The 21,189-nt window shown below is 37.4% G+C and overlaps 1 protein-coding gene across 8 annotated transcripts in view; it reads right to left on the bottom strand.

Moving 5' to 3' along the window:
* The window catches only part of RARS2 (arginyl-tRNA synthetase 2, mitochondrial), an 89,823-nt gene that overhangs the window by 44,434 nt on the left and 24,200 nt on the right, over window positions 1-21,189 (bottom strand). For all 8 annotated transcript variants that reach the window (XM_061427860.1, XM_061427858.1, XM_061427861.1 and 5 more), the window contains 5 exons: window positions 20,921-21,023; window positions 19,402-19,485; window positions 12,720-12,817; window positions 3,397-3,452; window positions 433-516 (listed from right to left, as the gene is read on the bottom strand). In XM_061427860.1, coding sequence (XP_061283844.1) covers window positions 433-516; window positions 3,397-3,452; window positions 12,720-12,817; window positions 19,402-19,485; window positions 20,921-21,023 — 425 coding nt within the window. The remainder of the gene's footprint in view (window positions 1-432; window positions 517-3,396; window positions 3,453-12,719; window positions 12,818-19,401; window positions 19,486-20,920; window positions 21,024-21,189) is intronic.

Here is a 21,189-nt window from a genome sequence, read left to right as displayed (position 1 = left end):
CAAAATATCCCAGGTTGTTTTTCCTCTAGCCACTGGCTCAGGCTATGACAAATTCCATTTCCTGTAGGTTGGGCCGGGGAGGCTGTTGAGAAAGGTGTATACCTAGTCTTACTTTTCCTCTAATACTTACATCTACATTTAACTAATGAATGTAAGCTACTTTAATAAAACCACAAAAGTCTGTATTTTTCAGGACTTGTTCTGTATGTATGACGTTTCCTCCCCCCCAAACTTACTTGTATGGTGAGAATTATTCTAATAAGTAAAATACAAGATTTATGGAAAAGAGCCATCAGGAAAAAAAACAGGTAGGAGGCACTACTTCATCCAATGGGAGTTTGCCCATATTTTGTCCAGATGATCAAGTAACGTGATATTAAAACAAATTAATCTTAACAATGATGTGAAAAATAAAACCTCAAACTTACTTACCAAACTGCATGCCCCAATCGCCAAGATAATTTATTCTTGTTACTTGATGTCCTAAAGCTTCTTTGAGATTTGCTATAAAATTTCCTAGTAATCAATAAAATACATAGTTTCTCATTCTTACATGTTTTGGCATAAGAACCATCTAATATCAAAGCATAACAGAAAATTCTGTTGACAAAATTTATTTTTAAAAACAAAAACATTTATTATTGTGTTTTCATCTATATTATGGAAAGGGAGTAAAAATTATTTTGGAGGATACAGTTATTCTAAATCTCAACAATTTTCATCAACATTAATGGAGGTTATGAATACACAGAGTAACTGTGATTCCAAGTCAATTCCAAGGACAGAAAATAACAGAATCTCAGTAATTAACAGAGAATATATAATTTGGTTGTTCCCTACTTAGCCATATCGTTTGTTTTTTTTTAAGTAGCTCACTCCACCTTCTTTCAGTTATGAAGTCCAACCTCTCATGCTGCTCCCTAAATAACAGCACACAGGAATCCAAGGACTTCACCTTTCTGTACTGCTGATGCAGGTTTGACATTTGACATCTATTCCCTTCTGCATATACTAAAGCTAAAAGTAACAGAACCCAGAACCTCTTGCAGTTAGGGTTCCAGAAGTCATGGGCAATCAGATACACTTTGCTTACGATCTAGAAGGTGAAAAGCAAGTTACCTTTATTTTTTCTGAGAAGCACAGTGGTGGAGGTTTTGACTTTTAGTGGCATCACTACTAGAGGTCCTAGTGTCCTGTCATACAACTTCCAAGGGGAGTGAAAGATAGGATATGGGTGACCTCTTTTGCTTCTCTGAATTCTCGAAGGTACAATAAACCAGGAATGATGGCAGGTTCCTGACTCTGGCAGCAGCAGTAATCGAAGAAAAGGCAGAAGCTCCCTTGATGATGAAGTTCTGTGGTAGTTTTGGGCATCATCTATGTCAGCTTAATCCAAAGCGTCTTTAACACTCCCAACAACTCTGCAAGCTATTCAATATCCCATTGTAAATTTCCTCCCGCTTTTACTAGAGGAGATCTGCTGCTGCTAAGTCACTTCAGTCGTGTCCGACTGTGCGACCCCATAGACGGCAGCCCACCAGGCTCCCCCGTCCCTGGGATTCTCCAGGCAAGAACACTGGAGTGGGTTGCCATTTCCTTCTCCAAGACGATATCTAGTTTTCTGCAAATAACCCCTCACCAATGCATAGCTGACAAATTACAGTAGCTACTTCTCCAGTTTCCCTACTTCTAGACTTCCCCAAACTCTATAGTCCCAGCAACAGAATTCACCTTTTGCAGATGGTACTCAGACTGTATCCCTATTTTTTTGTAGTACCTTATTATTTTATGTGTGTGCTTAGTCATTTGATCGAGTCCAACTCTTTACAACATCATGGACTGTAGCCCGTCAGACTCCGGTCTATTGCTTGGGGATTCTCCAAGCAAGAGTAGTGGAGTAAGTTGCCATGCCCTCCTCCAGGGGATCTTCCCAACCCAGGGATCAAACCCAGGTCTCCTGCATTGTGGACAGATTCTTTACCATCTGATCCACCAGGAAAGCCCACGAACACTGGGGTGGATAGCCTATTGCTTCTCCAGGGGATCTTGCCGACCCAGGAATCAAACTGGGGTCTCATAGCAGGCAGATTCTTTACCAGCTAAGCTACCAGGGAAGCACCTATTATCTTATAAATCCAACGAAATGCTTGAACCTAGGCTTTCGGAATTAGGCTGCTGCTGCTGCTGCTAAGTCGCTTCAGTCGTGTCCAACTCTGTGCGACCTCATAGACAGCAGGCTCTGCTCACCCCTGCCCCCGCAACCTGGGGATTCTTCAGGCAAGAACACCGGAGTGGGTTGCCATTTCCTTCTCTAGTCGGAATTAGGCTACCTAATTTCAAATCCTTGCTGCTATACTTTACTAGCTTTGTGATTTGGGGAAAGTTACTTTTGGTGTCTGAGTTTCCTCATCTATAACCAACAGGACTTAATAATTAGGGCTACTGTGAAACTAGTTCAGATAATACATGAAAACACTTAACATGGTAAGTTTCAATAAATATTATCTCTTCCTGGTTCAAGCATTTCCCTTAACAACTGTCAAAAAAGTTTACCATGCTTTACCCATCAATTATTCCTATGCTTTTGACCAAGTAGTTTTTCTTATACAGTATATTTCTTATATTCTTTTTCATCTAGTCCTGTCATTTCCTCTCTTATAATGCTGCTTGAGAACTTTGTAACAAGAGTCGACTGTAGTGCAACATAACCTATTCCAGAAATACGGACATTTTCCAAATCTTTAAAGTATTCCAGTATGGATTAAATCACTTTCTTATAAGTATGCAAAAGACAGATTTCTATACTGGAAGACAGATTATATGAGATAAACTCTAAAGTCCCTTCCAATTCTAATATTACACAATTCTAACTGCAGTTTTAAGATGGGCTACTATATAAATCATGTTTTAATAGAAATCATAAGTCTACTGTACACTCAAACATTACAACCAAGAAGTATTACAGCAATCTTTGTTAGGATAGTCCTGTTTAAATTTTCAGTCTTGAAAACTCCAGTTAGTACTCATATGACTCAGACTGAGTTTATTTTTTAAAACAAAATATATGGACAAAAAAAATTGGGAGGATAACTATCAATCCCATATAACTGTTTTCATTTATGCATCTTTCAGTTCTTCTTAATATGCATACATACTTTTAATAAGTTTAAATCAAAATATACATACCTGGTTTCTAAGTCAATCTTTTGGTTTTGAAACAAATTTCTTCTTGTCATTTTTAAACCAATTTTTTTCATTTTGGGGTCATATTTAATTAGCATTAAGCTCATATAAACTTCATTTTTTTGTTTCTTTGTCCTCTTACTACTTAAGCATTAAACCAATACTGCTTCAAAAGTCATGTTCAGTATTTTCTGTGAAACTAACAGTACTTACCTATGATGGTAGAACGCAAATGTCCAACGTGAAATTTTTTGGCAACATTAGGTGAACTGCAAGATAATTGTAAAAGTTATTTTTTTCTGTTCTACAAACAAGAGTTCTAAAATGAATTAGGTCATAGCTCTATAGTTTAATATAATTGTGGACTAAAGCCTTTGGTAATTTTGGACAAAGACAGTTAAAAATTAGACATTTAGAGTACTTCCCTGCTGGTACAGCGGATAAGGATCTGCCTGCCAGTGAAGGAGACACAAGTTCAATCCCTAGGCCGGGAAGATTTCACATGCCAAGGAGCAACTAAGCTTATGTACTACAACTACGGAAGCCCATGAGCCTAGAGCCTGTGGTCCACTGCAATGAGAGCCTGTGCACTGCAACGAAGAGTAGCCCCTGCTCGCCAAAACTAGATAAAGCCCATGCACAGCAATGAAGACCCAGTGCAACCAAAAATAAATAATTTTTAAAAATTAGACATTTAGAGCAAAGATAAATTAGATCTCAGAAAGAACCACCCTTAGGGAATTGATCCTGTGACTCAAGAGGTAGTCACATAACATACATAGAAGTGGCACACTCAGCAAGCAGATACAGTAGGGGCTTGGTAAAAAGACGAAGAAATTCAGAGAGATTGTTTTGACACAAACAAGGTACATTATTAGAAATTAAGTTTAGTGCACTAGTTCTCAATTCTTTAGGATCTAAAAATTATTGTGGACCCCAAAAGAATTTTATTTATATGAATAATATCTATCAATATTTATTGTATCAGAAATTAAAACAAAAATATAAAAATATTTATGTGGAAAGCTTCCCAGGATAACCAGAAATAGAATTTACCATTCCAAATTCTCAAGCAACACATTTGTTGCTCTTGGTGGCTGAGAAGTTGCAATTAAGATTTAACAATACCTAATGCTAGTTGGAGAAGACTCTTGAGAGTCCCTTGGACTGAAAGGAGATCCAGCCAGTCCATCCTAAAGGAGATCAGTCCTAGGATTTCTTTGGAAGGACTGATGCTAAAGCTGAAACTCCAATACTTTGGCCACCTCATGCAAAGAGTTGACTCACTGGAAAAAACCCTGATGCTGGGAGAGATTGGGGGCAGGAGGAGAAGGGGACGACAGAGGATGAGATGGCTGGATGGCATCACCGACTTGATGGATATGAGTCTGAGTGAAGTCCAGGAGTTGGTGATGGACAGGGAGGCCTGGCGTGCTGTGATTCATGTGGTCGCAAAGAGTCAGACACGACTGAGCGACTGAACTGAACTGAACTGAATGCTAGTAAAGTAATGCTCAAAATTCTCCAAGCCAGGTTTCAGCAATATGTGAACCATGAACTTCCCAGATGTTCAAGCTGGTTTTAGAAAAGGCAGAGGAACCAGAGATCAATTTGCCAATATCTGCTGGATCGTGGAAAAAGCAAGAGAGTTCCAGAAAAACATCTCTTTCTGCTTTATTGACTATGCCAAAGCCTTTGACTGTGTGGATCACAATAAACTGTGGAAAATTCTTCAAGAGATGGGAATACCAGACCACCTGACCTGCCTCTTGAGAAACCTATTTGCAGGTCAGGAAGCAACAGTTAGAACTAGACAAGGAACAACAGACTGGTTCCAAATGGGAAAAGGAGTACGTCAAGGCTGTATATTGTCACCCTGCTTATTTAACTTATATGCAGAGTACATCATGAGAAACGGTGGGCTGGAAGAAGCACAAACTGGAATCAAGATTGCCAGGAGAAATATCAATAACCTCAGATATGCAGATGACACCACCCTTATGGCAGAATGTGAAGAGAAACTAAAAAGCCTCTTGTTGAAAGTGAAAGAGGAAGAGTGAAAAAGTTGGATTAAAGCTCGACATTCAGAAAACGAAGATCATGGCATCTGGTCCCATCACTTCATGGCAAATAGATGGGGAAACAGTGGCTGACTTTATTTTTGGGGGCTCCAAAATCACTGCAGATGGTGACTGCAGCCATGAAATTAAAAGACGCTTACTCCTTGGAAAGAAAGTTATGACCAACCTACATAGCATATTAAAAAGCAGAGACATTACTTTGCCAACAAAGGCCTGTCTAGTCAAGGCTATGGTTTTTCCCGTGGTCATGTATGGATGTGAGAGTTGGACTGTGAAGAAAGCTGAGTGCCGAAGAACTGATGCTTTTGAACTGTAATGTTGGAGAAGGTTCTTGAGAGTCTCTTGGACTGCAAGGAGATCCAACCAGTCCATTCTAAAGGAGACCAGTCCTGGGTGTTCATTGGAGGGACTGATGCTGAAGCTGAAGCTCCAATACTTTGGCCACCTCATGCGAAGAGTTGACTCAATGGAAAAGACCCTGATGCTGGGAGGGATTGGGGGCAGGAGGAGAAGGGGACGACACAAGATGAGATGGCTGGATGGCATCACCCACTCGATGGACGTGAGTTTGAGTGAACTCCGGGACTTGGTGATGGACAGGGAAGTCTGGCGTGCTGCGATTCACTGGGTCTCAAGGAGTCAGACATGACTGAGTGACAGAACTGACTGACTGAATGCTTCTAGAGCACATTTACTCTCCGACAGGCACAGTCTGACACACTTTACATGCATTAACTCAACAGTCAGAAGAACTGTGATATAATCTCTTATTTCTGATGAGAAAATTGAGACACACAAAGGAAAAAAGATAATGAAGCACATTTGGCAATATCTTGAGGACTCTTGAACCTAGATGATAAGCATATGGGGCTTAATATACATTTTCTCTCTTTTGTGTATGTTTGAAAATTTCTTAAGTTTTTCAGTATTAAAAAAGATATTAACTAGGACACAGCTGGTTAAAAATGGCAAAAACAAGAGCTTACTTGTGGTCTGTCTCCAAAGCCTTGTTATTTACCTTTTTAAGGGTATTACAATTTAAAACCTTGAACTGACAGATGTGTATACAATTGTGGCAGTTATGAAACTATAAGGAAATTCATGTAATCATTATTTAGAAAGAAAGCAAATGTTCTTCTATGGGATTAAATAATAAGTAATCTAGTCAAGAGAGAAGAACAAGGCTTAGGCTTAATTACCCGTCTTCCTTAAACAACTAGAAAACTAGAAAGATATATGGAACACTGGTTTTACGAAACTGAACAGGACAGTGAAGGACTGTGATCCCTAGGAGAAGGTCAGCCAACAGGGTGACCCTTAGGACTGCTTTACTAGCAAATTCATGAGATGTAGCTAAAGCAGACCAATGTATACCATGCAAATGTTTATATCAGAAGAAAGGTTTCAAATCAATGACTGAAGACTCTCCTTTAAGAAACTAGAAAGGGAGGCTCAAACTAAATCCCAAGTAAGCAGAATAAAAGGGAGTAATTGAGATGAAGGTTAAAAAAAAAAAAAGACAGAGAAACTGTGATATCATAACCGGTAGTGGTAGTTATGTGACCTGGCATCTTTGATAAAACTCATTAAACTGCATGTTGAAATACAGTGATTTGCATTGTACTGTATACCTCAATAAAGCTGATTTTTTAAAAAATACTATAAAAAACTAAAAATAAGCTGGCCATGGATGTGCTGATATTAAAGGAATGTAAGATACATTGTTTAATAAAAAAGGAGAAGAACAATGTATAACCTGTATGATCTCTAGGTGGGTAAGCAAAAAACTGACATTGGTGAATGTCTGCATAAAGAGAACCAGAAGACTGAGGTAGGGAGACTGCCTTCTCACTGCACACCCTTTTGTCATCTTTGAATTTTCAAAAACTAAGGTTATTATCTAATAATATAGTTTTTGCATAGCTTTTGCATTTTTAAAAATGCAAAAAGGTATAGTTGATTTACATTATATGTTTCAGATGTACAACAGTGAATCACAACCTTTAAAGAAAATACTCCATTTAAAGTTATTATAAAACGTTGCCCTGTGTGGCACAATATATCCGTGTAGCTTATTTCATACATAGTAGTCTGTATGTCTTAATCCCCTATCCCTACCTTGCCCCTCCCCACTGGTAACCCTGTTTGTGCTCTGTATCTGTGATTGTTTCTTTTTTGTTATATTCATTAGTCTATTTTTTAGATTCCACATATAAATAATAACATAAGTATTTGTCTTCCTCTGACTTATTTCATTTAGTACAATGCCCTCCAAGTCCATCTATGCTGTTGCAAATGGTAAATTTTCATTCTTTGTTATGGTTGAGTGGTATTCTACACAAACCTCATCTTTATCCATTCATCTGTTGATGGACACTTAGATTATTTTCATATCTTGGCTCTTGTAAATAATGCTGCTGTGAATGTTGGGGTGCATTAATCTTTTTAAATTAGTGTTTTTCTTCTTCAGATATATACCCAGGAGTGATATTGCTGGATCATATGGTAGTTTTATTTTTAGTTTTTTGAGAAACCTCCATACTGTTTTCCACAGTGGCTTTACCAATTTACATTCTCTCCAACAATGCACCAGGGTTCCCTTTTCTCCACATCTTTGCCAACATTTGTTATTTGTGATCTTTCTGATGATACCCATTCTGATAGGTGTGAGGTGATATCTCATTGTGGTTTTCATTTGCATTTCTCTGATGATTAGTAGTGTTGAACATCTTTTAATGTGCCTGTTGGTTAGAACTTTTGTACTTTTTTTTTTTTTTTTAATTAGAAGAACTGAATCTGTCTAGAGCTTCAAAAAACCTCCCTTGAAATATCAGTTTGACATTCTCTGGCACCGCATTCCTACTTGGAAGGGAATACAATGAAATGGAAAATACAAATTCAATTCCTTTGGCAGCCAAAGTAACTACTATGGATTACAACTTGTATGCTTTACTGGAACTCTGAAATATTACTTCATGTAATTTCCTCAATCTTGTAAGAAAAGAGATATTATTACTCTTATTTTCCACATATAAGAGACTAGAGAAATAAACTGTCCCATCCCAGATGACCGAATCAGTTACTAAGTGAAAACTAGTACCCTGATCTACTGGACTCCCATTTTCCCAGAGGTCAATTTGTTTTCTGGGAACACTTCACATCGAGGAACAACAGTGGGTGGGGGAACATGTGTTGATAAAAGAGAAGAATGGCTATCACTGCTGACTGTGCTCCTGCAGATTTGATCTGAACACAATAGGAAGGGCTGACTCAGGAGAGAGGCAACTGCTGCTGATGGTTCAAGTCTTACTCTACCCACCAGGCAGAGCCAAAGTCTGAGGTAGACAGTTATCTACTCTGGCACTTTATCACACTCCTCCTGGATCTGACAAAATATAGGGAAACCAACCATATATCACTATATCAGGGAGGCAGTAAAGGTTAAACATACAGGATTCAGAGTTAGCTCTGTGACTCTGAGCAAGCTCCTTGACCTAGCATCACCATCATCATCTCAATTTAAGGGCCAAGTTCCTATTTTTCAAAGATTTCTTTTGATGTGGACCATTTTAAAAGTCTTCACTGAACCTGTTACAATACTGCTTCTGTTTTATGTTTTGGTACTTTGGCCCCAAGGCATGTGAGATCTTAGGTTTCTGACCAGGGATCGACCCCTCACCCCCTGCATTGGAAGGAGAACTCTCAAGCACTGGACCACCAGGGAAGTCCCGGGGGCAAGTTTCTTGAACACAGTATTTCTATCTCTTTACTTTGGGATGAAGTCACCTGGTCTATTAAAGATACTGTATATTTAAAGAAATTCTCTCTTCCCATCTCTTTCATTTTCAGAAGAAATTCAGGAAGGATGTTTTCTATCAATTTTTACCCTCCTGTCTACCTCTCTGTCTCCCTTTTGAAATCACAATAAGAATCACAGAATCTGGAATACTTCTAAGGGAGGAAGCAGCTCTAGTCCCCCACCAATGCCAGATGAAAAACAACAGAAAGCAGAGATGACCGCTGGGAAATAGACTCTGCTTTCATTAATGATCAGATGCTTATAAAAGTTCCAGCCTTCCTTAACTGCTTTGGAAAAAAGTTGAGAGAGGCAAATCTGTAAGTAAATAAAGTGCAGTTCAAAAAGCCTCCAGAATACAATTCAAATGGAACACGCTATTTTTAGACATTTCTTATAAGCACAAACAAAAAGGAGTATTATATGGGAAACAAAAACTTTGGAGAAAAACCAAAGAATCAATGACTAAGAAAGACTAGTCTTGGTATTTTGATTTTGGTTGGGGAGAAGGGATGGTAAAGAGGAAGTGAACATTAAGAAGGTACATGGGTGGCAACTTTTCACATTTCAAGAAGCTGGCAATAGCACTATTTCAAGAGTGAATGTGCAGTAACAGATACTATTCTACTTTCCTACTGATATTCCTTTACTGCTGGTTAGGTAAGAGCAAGGAGTGTAAGAGTACTGAAGTGCTTCCCCAGAGAAGGGTATGTATACTGCATCACTGTAAAGATATAATGAAAAGAATTAAAAGTGTCTACAAACTCTTTGCCACTCTTTCATTAAGAGATATAATCTATTTCCCTGCCCCGAGTCAGGGATGATCTTGTGACTTGCTTTGACCAGCAGTGACATAAGTGATGATATGCCTGTTACAAGACCAGATATTTTACTATTTTGGAGTCCTGAGCACCTTTGTAAAGAGGTCTGGCTACTCTGCTGGAGAGAGAATACAGAGAGATGCCTGGCCAACCCACAGGTGAGACACCAGAAAAGTAAATGAGTTACCTGGATTTCTAGCCCTAGTATAATGTCTAGATGACTAGAGTTGCTTAAATGACCACAGGCAAGCAAAAAAACCATTAGGCTATGCTCTTCCCAATTTCCTGGTCTATACATGAAACATAAAACAACTGGTTGTTGTTTTAAAACACTAATCAGTAGTGTGGCAAACTTTTTCTTAAAGAGCCAGACAGTAAATATTTTAGGTCATCTGGTCTCTATCTCAATTATTTGTCTATTGTACTCAATTGCCACTAGAGTATCAAAGTAGCCACTCTGAAAATATGTAAATGAATATCTAAGACTGTACTCCAAATTTACAAAAATATAGCAGGCTGGATTTTGCCCATGAGCTAAAGTTTGCCATTCCCTGTATCAAGTTTTGTAGTGGCTTGTTAAGCAAGAGAAAATTGAAATGACAAGCAACTTTCTTTGGGGGATGGCCTTAGAGTAGTTCCTCTCTGGTGTGAGGATGACTGCAGAAGTCTCTGTTCTTTTGATGCAACAACATTTAAACTTTAAATATCCTGACTGAAGCACACTGGTAGCATAAGATTTATTCATAATTTATATCTGCTCCATAAGAAGGTTAGCTTACTCAACAATCAATCCTTGTCATAAACAGGTGAGTTTACCAAGTCTTAGAGGGTCTGCTTTTTCTAAGAACAGGATTGAGTGACAGAAGACAGTACAAATAAACCCCATTCACCTCTGATTATCCAGGTGCTAATCATAACTAAGTTTAAGTTATCACCATAAATTATGAGTTAAGAAACCAGAAATAGTATTTACCACGTCCACTTAAAAAAAATCTTCCACAAAAACATATACTAAGAAAAAGGCTCTAGCAAGTTCTAGCTAAGTGAGAAAACAGCTCATCGACACTTTTCCTTAGCTTTGAAAAAGGGATTTCTCCAATAATGGTCATGAGTGGTCACCTGCTAGCCATACTCCAAAAGTAATCTTTTTTTTTTTTTTTTTTGTTACCTAAGAACAATTCAAAGATTAGATAGTTTTATTGATGGCATGGCATGTAAGAAAGTTATCATGAAGACTATTTAGAGCCATATTAAAACATCAAGCTATTTTTCTGGTAATTTTAAATAATATGCATTTCATGTAATAGACCCTGGGATGTTAGATCTGAATTGGTAACATCAGTAAAAATTGAGTTCCAGTAAAATAAGCACTCTTATAGCCAGAACTTGGCTTCTAAATACCTTCCCTCACAAAAAGGGAACTAGGACTTCTTGGGGGAAATGGACAATTTCAGGTCTGAGTAAGACTGGAACATCTTATGCCAAAAAGAAAGTATACCAGGACTTAAGGGAACGTGCAAAGAGAATAAAGGAGCCTGATCTGGGATAATTTGAATATGTGTGTGCTTAGTCACTCAATTGTGTCCAACTCTTTGCAACCCTATGGACTGTAGCCTGCCAGGCTCCTCTGTCCATGGGGATTCTCCAGGCAAGAATACTAGAGTGGGTTGCCATGCCCTTCTCAAGGGGATCTTCCCAACTGAGGGATTGAACCCAGGTCTCCCGAATTGCAGGTGGATTCTTTACTGTTTGAGCCACCAGCAATCCCACTTTTGGGCATATATCCAAAGGAAACAAAATCATTATCTTGAAGAGATGTCTGTTCTCCCATGTGCACTGCAGCATTATCACAATTGCCAAGGTATGGAAACAGCCTAGGTGTCCATCAGTAGATGAACGGATAAGGAAAATGTGGTATGTATATATAACGGAATATTATTCAGCTTTAAAAATGAAGGAAATTCTGTCATTTGCAACAACACGGATGAAACTGTAGGGTATTATGCTAAGAAAACTGAGCCAGACAGACAAAGACAAATACTGCGTGCTATCATTTAAATGTCAGATCTAAAGACTAAAAAGTCAAACTCTTAGAAACAGAATAGAGAAGTAGTTGTCAGAGGCTGGGGGCTAGGGGAAACAGGAAGAGGTTGGTAAAAGGTTCAGACTTTCAGCTATAAGACAATTAGTACTGAGGATCTAATGTATAACGTGGTGAGTACAGTAGATAACACTATCTTGTATAATTGAAATTTGTTAAACAAGTAGAACAAATGTTCTCACACAAACAAAGAAGTAAATATGTAAGGTGACAGCTATTAACTAACTCAACTGGGGAAATCCTCCCACAGAGTGAGTGAGTGAGTGAGTGTGTGTGTGTGTGTGTGTGTATCAAATCATGCTGTACACTTTACCTTATAATTTGGTCAATTATACCTCAATAAAGCTAAAAATACATACACATACATCACAAACACAACAAAGCTTGTTTTCTGGTAATTATATTACTTTGCAATTCTTAATATGATAGTAACCATCATATGTACCTTAAGAATCTACTAAAATGAACTAGTTCTTCTAAAAAAACAAATCAAAAAATCTATTAATACATAATTAATAAAGGAAAAAACCCATAATAACCATTAGGTACTTTTTTGGTTAAAAGTTCAAAAAGTTTTATTCATGGTTTAATGATCAACTCACTGTGACTTTAATTACATAGTCTCACTGATTTTTCATTTTTCCATGTGTAATTTTGTGAGACCCAGATGATAACAGTAAAATACCCACCTGCCCAGTCAGTTGATCAACCAATGCATATGACTGGTAGGTACTCACCTGAATTCAACCACGATCCTCTTCTGGGGGAGGCCAGAAAAAAGTTCACTTTTTAATCCATATTTTGAGCCATCTTCAATCACCTGTTGCAGTACTGTCTGTAAAGTAAAAGGTATGGGATTTAATGATACAGAAAAATTGCAATTTTCTCAATTACTTTGTTACTGGGAACTAATTCTTGCTAATTTTCTCATTCTAATTTATGGAGCTGAGAATTTTACAGCATTGTTAGCAGCTCTGCCTTCTTTGATCACTAATGCTAATCAGAGTAGTCATGACACAAGTTAACATCTACGGGGCTCATGTCTATTCATCCTTACAGCAGCCAATGATGGAGATATTTTACAGATGAAGAAACTGAAGTTTAGAGAGGTAACTGCCAGAAGTCCATAGCAAATAGCAACAATAATACTAGAAGCAGCATCTAATATTTATTGAATGCAGATTTCAAGCCAGGCACTGTACTAAACATTTTATATGTATTATATATATTACTCCTCACAACTACCCTGAAATGAGTATTATTTTTACAAGTGAGGAGACAGAAGCTCAGACTGGTTAAGTAACTTTCCCAAGGTCACATTGCAAAAACTTTGCTCACTCCACAGCCTAAGTGTTAACTCGGCATGGTGCTGCTACTTCTGTGATACTGATGATCTCAGTAATGGTAGAAAACAAATAAAAAAAAATATATAATTCAAGTGCCTCTTGGCTACATAAGAAATGAGGCAATACCACAGAAACTGTCAAAACATATTCCAGGTTAACTTTTAGTTACTAACCACAGAATTACTATATAGGTTACAAAATTCATACTTTATTTTTTGCTAAGGGTGATGATGCATTTATTCATTATTTATTTTTTACTGTAGGATTTTGAAATGACTGATAGATTTTTATTTACTCTTAAATTGATTTTGTTCCACAAACAGGATTTTACATCCTCAAAATGTAGTTTCTGACATGAAGAATTCTATGGTTAGAGCTCTTAAGACAGTCACTAAATCGAAAAGGCAGAAAGGGAGTAGGAGGCAATAAAGCAACACTTTTAAGAAGCCTCTATTGAGTGCCAGGTTCAAGTCTAGAAGCTTCTATGTTATCTTTAAGCCTTACAATCTTAAAATGGGCAACATTTCCCATTTAACTGATGCAAGAACTAGGTTCAGATATAGAGAAAATCTTTCACTGACACTGTGCATTAAGCTATATAGAGAAGATTATATAGACATTAAATATTGTCTATTGTACACGAGGGACTCATTCAATGTTTGTTACTCCAAGAACATGGGTCACAAGAAGACTGCAAGTAGGGCAGTAAATGTTATAGGTAATTCACACTTGGATCATTCAGAGGTTAAGGCTTATCCATCCTTTTCATCCTCTATCCCTTTTTATGTAAGGGATGGCAGACTCCAAAAAAGGTAGTAGCAGTTAGTTAGAATTCTCTTTTAACAAATGACTCTTGAATAATTGATTTCTCTGGCATAAACAAACTAAGAAAAAAAAATCTTTAAGACTATCTTATGTGCTTCACTTCCAAAGCACTCACTGACAATTGAACCCACCTGCTAACTAGTTTCTTTCTCTACTACTTCACTGAAGGTGCTCTCAAAATCAGTATTTTAAATGTCAACTCAGCTGAATACTTAAGTTGTGTTTATTAATCAATTCATTTTTTGTAAAATTAAAAAAACTAAACAAATTAAGATAGGGCTAAAGTCTGCTCTAATCCTCATCCCTTTCTGCCTTCCCCAGGGGTAACCACTTTTAAGCATCATTTTGGTGGATGACGACTCCCTCCTCCTTGAAACTACCCTTCCTTCCTTGGTTGCAGTGACATCATTCTACTGACTTTTGCTTTCCTTTGTAGATCCCTCTTTCAATGCCCACCCCGATTCCCTCGCTGCACTCTTTCCTCACTTCTCGCTCCTTATTTACACTTCTTCTAGGTGTAAAGTCCTAAGACTTCACCACTTACCTACCAGAATCTTGTGCTATAGACTGATCTACACAACTTAGGATCGAGCATCTCCCTCAGGCACTTCAAATAGAACATACTCCTCTTCCTTTTACATTTTTCATTTCCACAAACTTCACTCTGAACCCTCCAGCTAACCAACTCAGAGACCTGGGAGTCCCTAAGATCTGCCTTTTTCCCTCAACCTCCAGAATCAGTCATCTGTTAATCACCAAGCTCTGCATGTGCTGTCTCCTACATATCATTCTAGTTTTCTCCTCTGGTTTAGACCCTCATTATCTGTCAGCTACACTGCTACAAAAACTAAAACAGAAAAGTAACACCTATCTTACATAATATACATATTCAATCAGGTCTATGGGCTTTCCTAGTGGCTCAGTGATAGAGAATCCGACTACCAATATGGGAGACACAGGTTTGATCTTTGGGTTGGAAAGAGCCCCTGGAGAAGGAAATGGCAATCTACTCCAGTATTCTTGCCTGGGAATCCCATGGACAGAGGAGCCTGGTGGGCTAAACACCGTGGGGTCACAAAAGAGTCAGACATGATTTACTTTCTGTTTAAAGGTTTCAATGACTTCTTACCACTTAAGTGATTTTACCAGTTTCTGGTTTGATTTTTACATGCATATCATTTTTACTTTTTTAATTTTGAGGAAATTAATTTGTTGAAAAGCACACTGTAATACTGATAAAAATCACAAGTTAGAAGTGTTTTATAATAACAGATAATATATAATGATTAAAATGAAATAAATTTCATTAGCATAATAACAAAAAATCATAACAGGGGCCACCTTTGGTACACATAACTCACCATGGAAATGACGACAGAGGAAAAAGCTGAAACTATTATGCACTATTATGAAACTATTATTCCCACTGTGTAATTTCACATCCTTCCCCATGCCATCCAATGTACAAATCATACTCAATCAACTTCTGACTTCCAAACAATGCCATATTCTTATTTGTACCCTGGCCCAACTGTCCCCTCTTCCTGGAATGCCTCCCCAAGTATATTCTTTATTTTCATCCTAACTCAAGGTTACCTTTTGCTTCCTCAAGACAGATTTACTTTGAGGGAGTAAAGGAAAAAAAGAAAAGATTTATGTGCTTCTTTCTTTCCACCGGGGTTGCATCTTATACATGCCTTCATTATATGATTCATCCCAGTGTCCAGCCATTACACATTACCTTGTGATTTTTTTATGCTTTTCTTTCCTTGAGGCCAGGACACATGCCATTTGTCTCTGTATTTCAGTAATATAGTCCCTGGCAAATAATAAGCAAGGGGTTTATTGAATTAGTGGGCACAAAGAAGAATGTCAGAGAGCTAGTAAAGTTACCTGATATTACAAAAGAGAAATAAGTTAGGGGCCATATATTCACCAATATTTATGTTTAAAGGTAAGATATACTTGGTAATGTAAATGGAGGTACATAAAGAACTTAGCAGAAATTAAATCTTTCAAAAGTTTCACTTTTTGGAATGCTTTAGCCAATTAATGACTATTCCAATTGGCTGGTACTTTCTATTTACCTCCCACCATTCCATTTTCTGTGGATGAATTTTGCCATTTTATTGAATTCTTTATTGGTTGGTATTTCTCTACAACTTTCAACAGAACTTCTAATGAAGCTACCACTGCTTGATTAACAGGTCAGTTCCTTAGTCAGTAGCTGAAACATGCTTAATCATTCATTCTTTCCACGTGTTCAACTGACACTACACATGACTTGAATGTAACCACTGCCTACTGACATAAACTCAATTAGTGAAATAATGAGCAAAGTTAGAGCCACTGAAATCAGTCTTTTTTTTTTTTCTTTTCCTTAAGTTTTGGAAGAGCATGCACAGTTGAATTTGGCAAATAAAACTGCATGTATGTGAAATAAAAAATAAGGTTATTCATTGTGTATTTCTAAGGCACACCAAAAAAAAAAACAAACCCAAATAGGATTTTGTTTGCTTTTTCCCTATGTGGTTAAACTCGTTTTCTGTTTTTCCTCCCTGTAAACCGAATTAACTATTAATTGAAGCTATAGTTCCTTCTGAAAGTCATCTGTGAAAAGTGAAAGTGAAAGTTGCTCAGTTGTGTCTGACTCTCTGTGACCCTATGGGCTATATAGTCCATGGAATTCTCCAGGCTAGAATACTGGAGTGGGTAGCCTTCCCCTTCTCCAGGAGATCTTCCCAACCCAGGGATCAAACCCAGGTGTCCCGCACTGCAGGCAGATTCTTTTACCAGATGAGCCACAAGGGAAGCCCAAGAATACTGGAGTAGGTAGCCTATCGCTTCTCTAGCAGATCTTCCCAACTCAGGAATTAAACCGGGATCTCCTGCATTGCAAGCAGATTCTTTACCAATTGAGCTATCAGGGAAGCCCAAGGAACAAGTTTGGTACCAAAGTGATCGTTCTTCATAGTGATAAGTTCTTCTAGCACTGAAAAATATAGTATTATCTAGCCCCAGAGATTTGGCAGTTTGCACTACTTTTAATTTCACATTTTAGCCTCCTACCTTTGAGGATGATTTATATGAGGACAGTATAAACTGCTATTAGTGATCCAAACCTAAGCTAACATTTAATCATCCCGATTCTGCCAGTATTAATAACTCAATTGCAATGCATGAACAGATACATTTTATGCAAGGCTGAATTTGTACACGTGTAAGCAATGACAAACTCATAATTCTCTGCTTGATGATTAAGTTTTGGACATAGATCATCGGCTACATGTTAATCTTGATAACTTCAAAGTGGAAAAAAAGTTTTATAATGGTCCTGAGAGGGTTGAATTTTCTTTTCAATGCGATCTGGAAACTTGAGACTCACAAGTGAATATTGTTTAAGGCCCAAAAATAATGGAGCCAAGTGTAGAAGAAATTAGGCTTTGAGCAGATAAGAATTATTAAATCATAACTTATAACACAGGTAAAATGCTTAATATTCCTTTCCCAAACTATAAGTACTGCTCTAGGATGTATCTTTACTGTGACACTGAGCAGGGCTTCTGTAAGCAATCGGCTTGCCCTTTAATGAAAATCACATTATCCAGAGCCTCAAAGTTGTTACAATGAAGGGAGGGTTTCCACGTGAGGAAGAGCAGCTGAACCCCAAAGCTCTCACTTTTTCCCCCACACTGTCAACTGAGAAGGATTTGCGAATTTTTTTAATAAGTGAGCTAGTGGGCATCCTTATACCACAGAAAAACCTCAATTAATTGTAATAAAGCATGAAAACTCACAACCATTGAAATTTTAAATTATTAACAAAATATATGCCTTGCCTCGAAATATAAACCACATCTCCTTCAGCTAAGCTGGCTATAAAGGCAAACATCTACCATAGCACATTTTCCCATCTCAGGGAAAACAAAAAATGTAAAATATTGGCATCTATCAAGGGGCCTAAAATTTGGAAGGCACACTGGTAAGCTGCCTTTCTCCTTCTACAAACACTGAAAAAGCAACTGGGAAGAAAGAGTTATTTATTTCAAAATGGGACATTAGATTCACTGGTTTGCCAAGTTGACATGAAATGTTATCAAGAGCCCAACAAGATAAAGACACTTGTTGACAATCTCAAAACAAATTTCCTTCTTGTCCCTGTGACAGATTTTGGTTTAACAAGTTTAATCTTGAAATAACAGTGGAAAAAAAGATAAAAGAAAAAAGTTCAAAGATCTAAAGACAAGCATGAAACACTTTTTCAGAAGAATTATAGGACTGATGGGTAAATATCTGTAAACTATATAACCTTGGTAAGAAACTGTATTAGAAGTTTTGGTTTTATCTTTATTTGCAATTAAAGACCATAGTATATACAAAGTCTGACCTATCCAACAATTGTGTTGTTTTTTGTTTTTTTTTTTTAATAATAGACCAAACAATGCATTATGATAAATTTTAAAGTTCGATTGAGATAAAACTCAAAGGGTCTCACACCACTGCTTATCTAGGATTACCTGTCCTCCACACTCACTCAACAGAGACCCAATTTCTCTATGAGGTTTCCCCAACTCCTTCAGGTCATTCTATTTCACCATCTCTGATCTTTCTTATGCTTACTGTACCACTTTAAGAAAATTCATATTGTTTTATTAGAAGAAAAAGAGTCTTATGGTTTTTCTCGTATACATCTTATGCTTCCAATAGATTATAGGCTACTAAAGAGTGGCAACCAGCTACTGCTTTCAAAGTATTCAATGTACTACTTTGTACTTTGTACAATGTACTTTCAATGTACTGCTTTCCTGTATTCAATATGGAGTCCAATGATTCATTTAATAATAGTATCTCGCACTTACTGCATGCCTGGTGCTGTGCTAGGAACCGTGTATGTGAGAAAAACAGATGCTATAAGCCCTAATGGAAATTAGAGTTTAAAGGGCAAAAGGCATTCATCAAATAAGAAAAATGTAAAATAGCAACTACAGTTAAGTTTTGCCAAGGAGGCATATACAGTGTTAAGAGAGTGTATGAATGAAGGGGTCAGAAAGGCACTGCTAGGGAAAAACCAAGATGTGCAGGATAAGCAGACTGAACTTGGGGTGATTTCCACGCAGTGGGATCAGAATGTGTAAAAGTTCTGAGGCAAGAGGAGGCAGGATAAGTTTAAGAACCGGAGGGAAAACACTGTAGCTGAAGCGGAGGGAACGAGAGAAGGTGCAACAGCTGCACCGTAACCTGTTCTTACCTTTGTTAACAGTTCTCTGTTGATTTTGAAATTTACAGTCCCTTGACCAGTGCTGATTTCACTCACCACTGTGTCACATTTTAGCTGAAAAGATATAAAGTAAAACAGGTATGTTATAAAATAGGCCTAATGAGTTTTGCAGTTCTAATCCTATGGGACTGGCTTCCAAGGACAGCAGATGTGTCCTTTCTCATAGTCATGTGTCTGGACTTGGGCTTAGCTGGTCTCTCCAGCTCTGTCATTATATTTGTGTTCACATGTTTTCTTCTTTCCCGGCTGGAATGCTACTCTACTCAGAGACTCTCTCTTCCTCTTTCCCATTCTCTCACTTCAAATTCTCTAATGTGGAAAAAAGGGAGCCATCACTTGACCCCCACCTCACGTACTATAACATGCAATGAACTCTTTATTTTACCCACCTTTCGTAAGAGTGTTAGAACATGATACCCTGTTAGGGCCTCTGCTAAAACAACTTACACCCCCATAAAATATGTAAAAAATTTAAATATTTGGTCTTTAATGAACACGCTTTACATTTTTAACCAACCAGATGTTCAAAGCAGCTGGGAGACTTAAAGAGATACCTGTTGTTACTGAGGAGCCACCAGCTTTCATTTTTGAGAACTCACAAGAGGAGGAAATAAATATTGTAGTTAGGAGAATTTTATTCCTGGTATGCTTCCTGATAAAAATCTGGGTTGAGAGACCATGGGTTCAATCCCTAGTTGGGGAACTAAGGTCCTGCGTGCAGTGTGGCAAAAAAAGAAAAAAAACCTGGGGTGATTTCTGTGGTCAAATAAACATTGACTTAGCTACCAGAGCCTCTTTATTATACTCATTCTTTATATATTTTTTTCTGTGAAACTGACTTTCATTGTTTGGACTCTTCAGAGTGCCCATGCCTTCCTCAGTGTCACATGTAGTAATCCTATTTAAAACAAAAACAAAACAACTTTGTCCCAGATCTTCCTCTTTCTTTCTGAAGGTATTAGACACTCACAGTTTAGATGTGGTCATTCTCCACAGTCCTGTCAACTCCTCTCTCAGATACTGAGCCCATCGGAGATATTAGAAATGAAAGAGGATTACTAAATTATCTAACCACTTCTCTGAAATCATGGTTCTATTTACATCTAATCATTTCTTCGCATATTTTAATGTTCATCTTCTCAGAAACTCATTTTTTAAAACTGCAGCCCACTGTTCTAATTTATTAAACTTGTTCTCCTGAATTCAGAAGTCCATCCAGCTTCAATGTGTAAATTTAATTAACACTCAGTCTTCCTATAAGTAATCAAAAAACTGAATACTGTCAGCTCAACAGGAGTGTTTCATAACTAATTTCAAAAACCATCCTAACCTTATAATATGCAGCTAAAATAAATTTAAATTATACTTTCCAAGGTGTCTTGAACAAAAATACTATTAAATTCATTATTATGGCTGACATAGCCTGCAGAATATTTTTTTATTTAACATGTTTATTACAATGTCAAAAGAGATAATAGTGCTAAAGTACCTTCTCTGCCAGTCTCATGGCTTGAATTTGAATATCTGGTCTTGAATGGTCATTGTTGTTTTCCAATAGAGAATCCACAGAAAGCTGGAAGTCAGCTACCTCTCTAAAGACAGACGTGAAACAGGAAAAGACTGTTACCTTAAAAATGTTACCAGAGGGAAAACAAAAAAAGACTAATCACTTTGGGTTCTCTACACTGACATAATCTTATCAGAAGAAAGCAAAGCAATTAGAAGTATCATCACTATGTACTGATTGAGTACTTTATC

The sequence above is a fragment of the Bos javanicus genome, chromosome 9 (genome assembly GCF_032452875.1).
Source record: "Bos javanicus breed banteng chromosome 9, ARS-OSU_banteng_1.0, whole genome shotgun sequence".
Lineage (NCBI taxonomy): Eukaryota > Metazoa > Chordata > Mammalia > Artiodactyla > Bovidae > Bos > Bos javanicus.
Note: the sequence above shows the minus strand (reverse complement) of the source record. Positions and strands in the feature narration are given on the sequence as shown.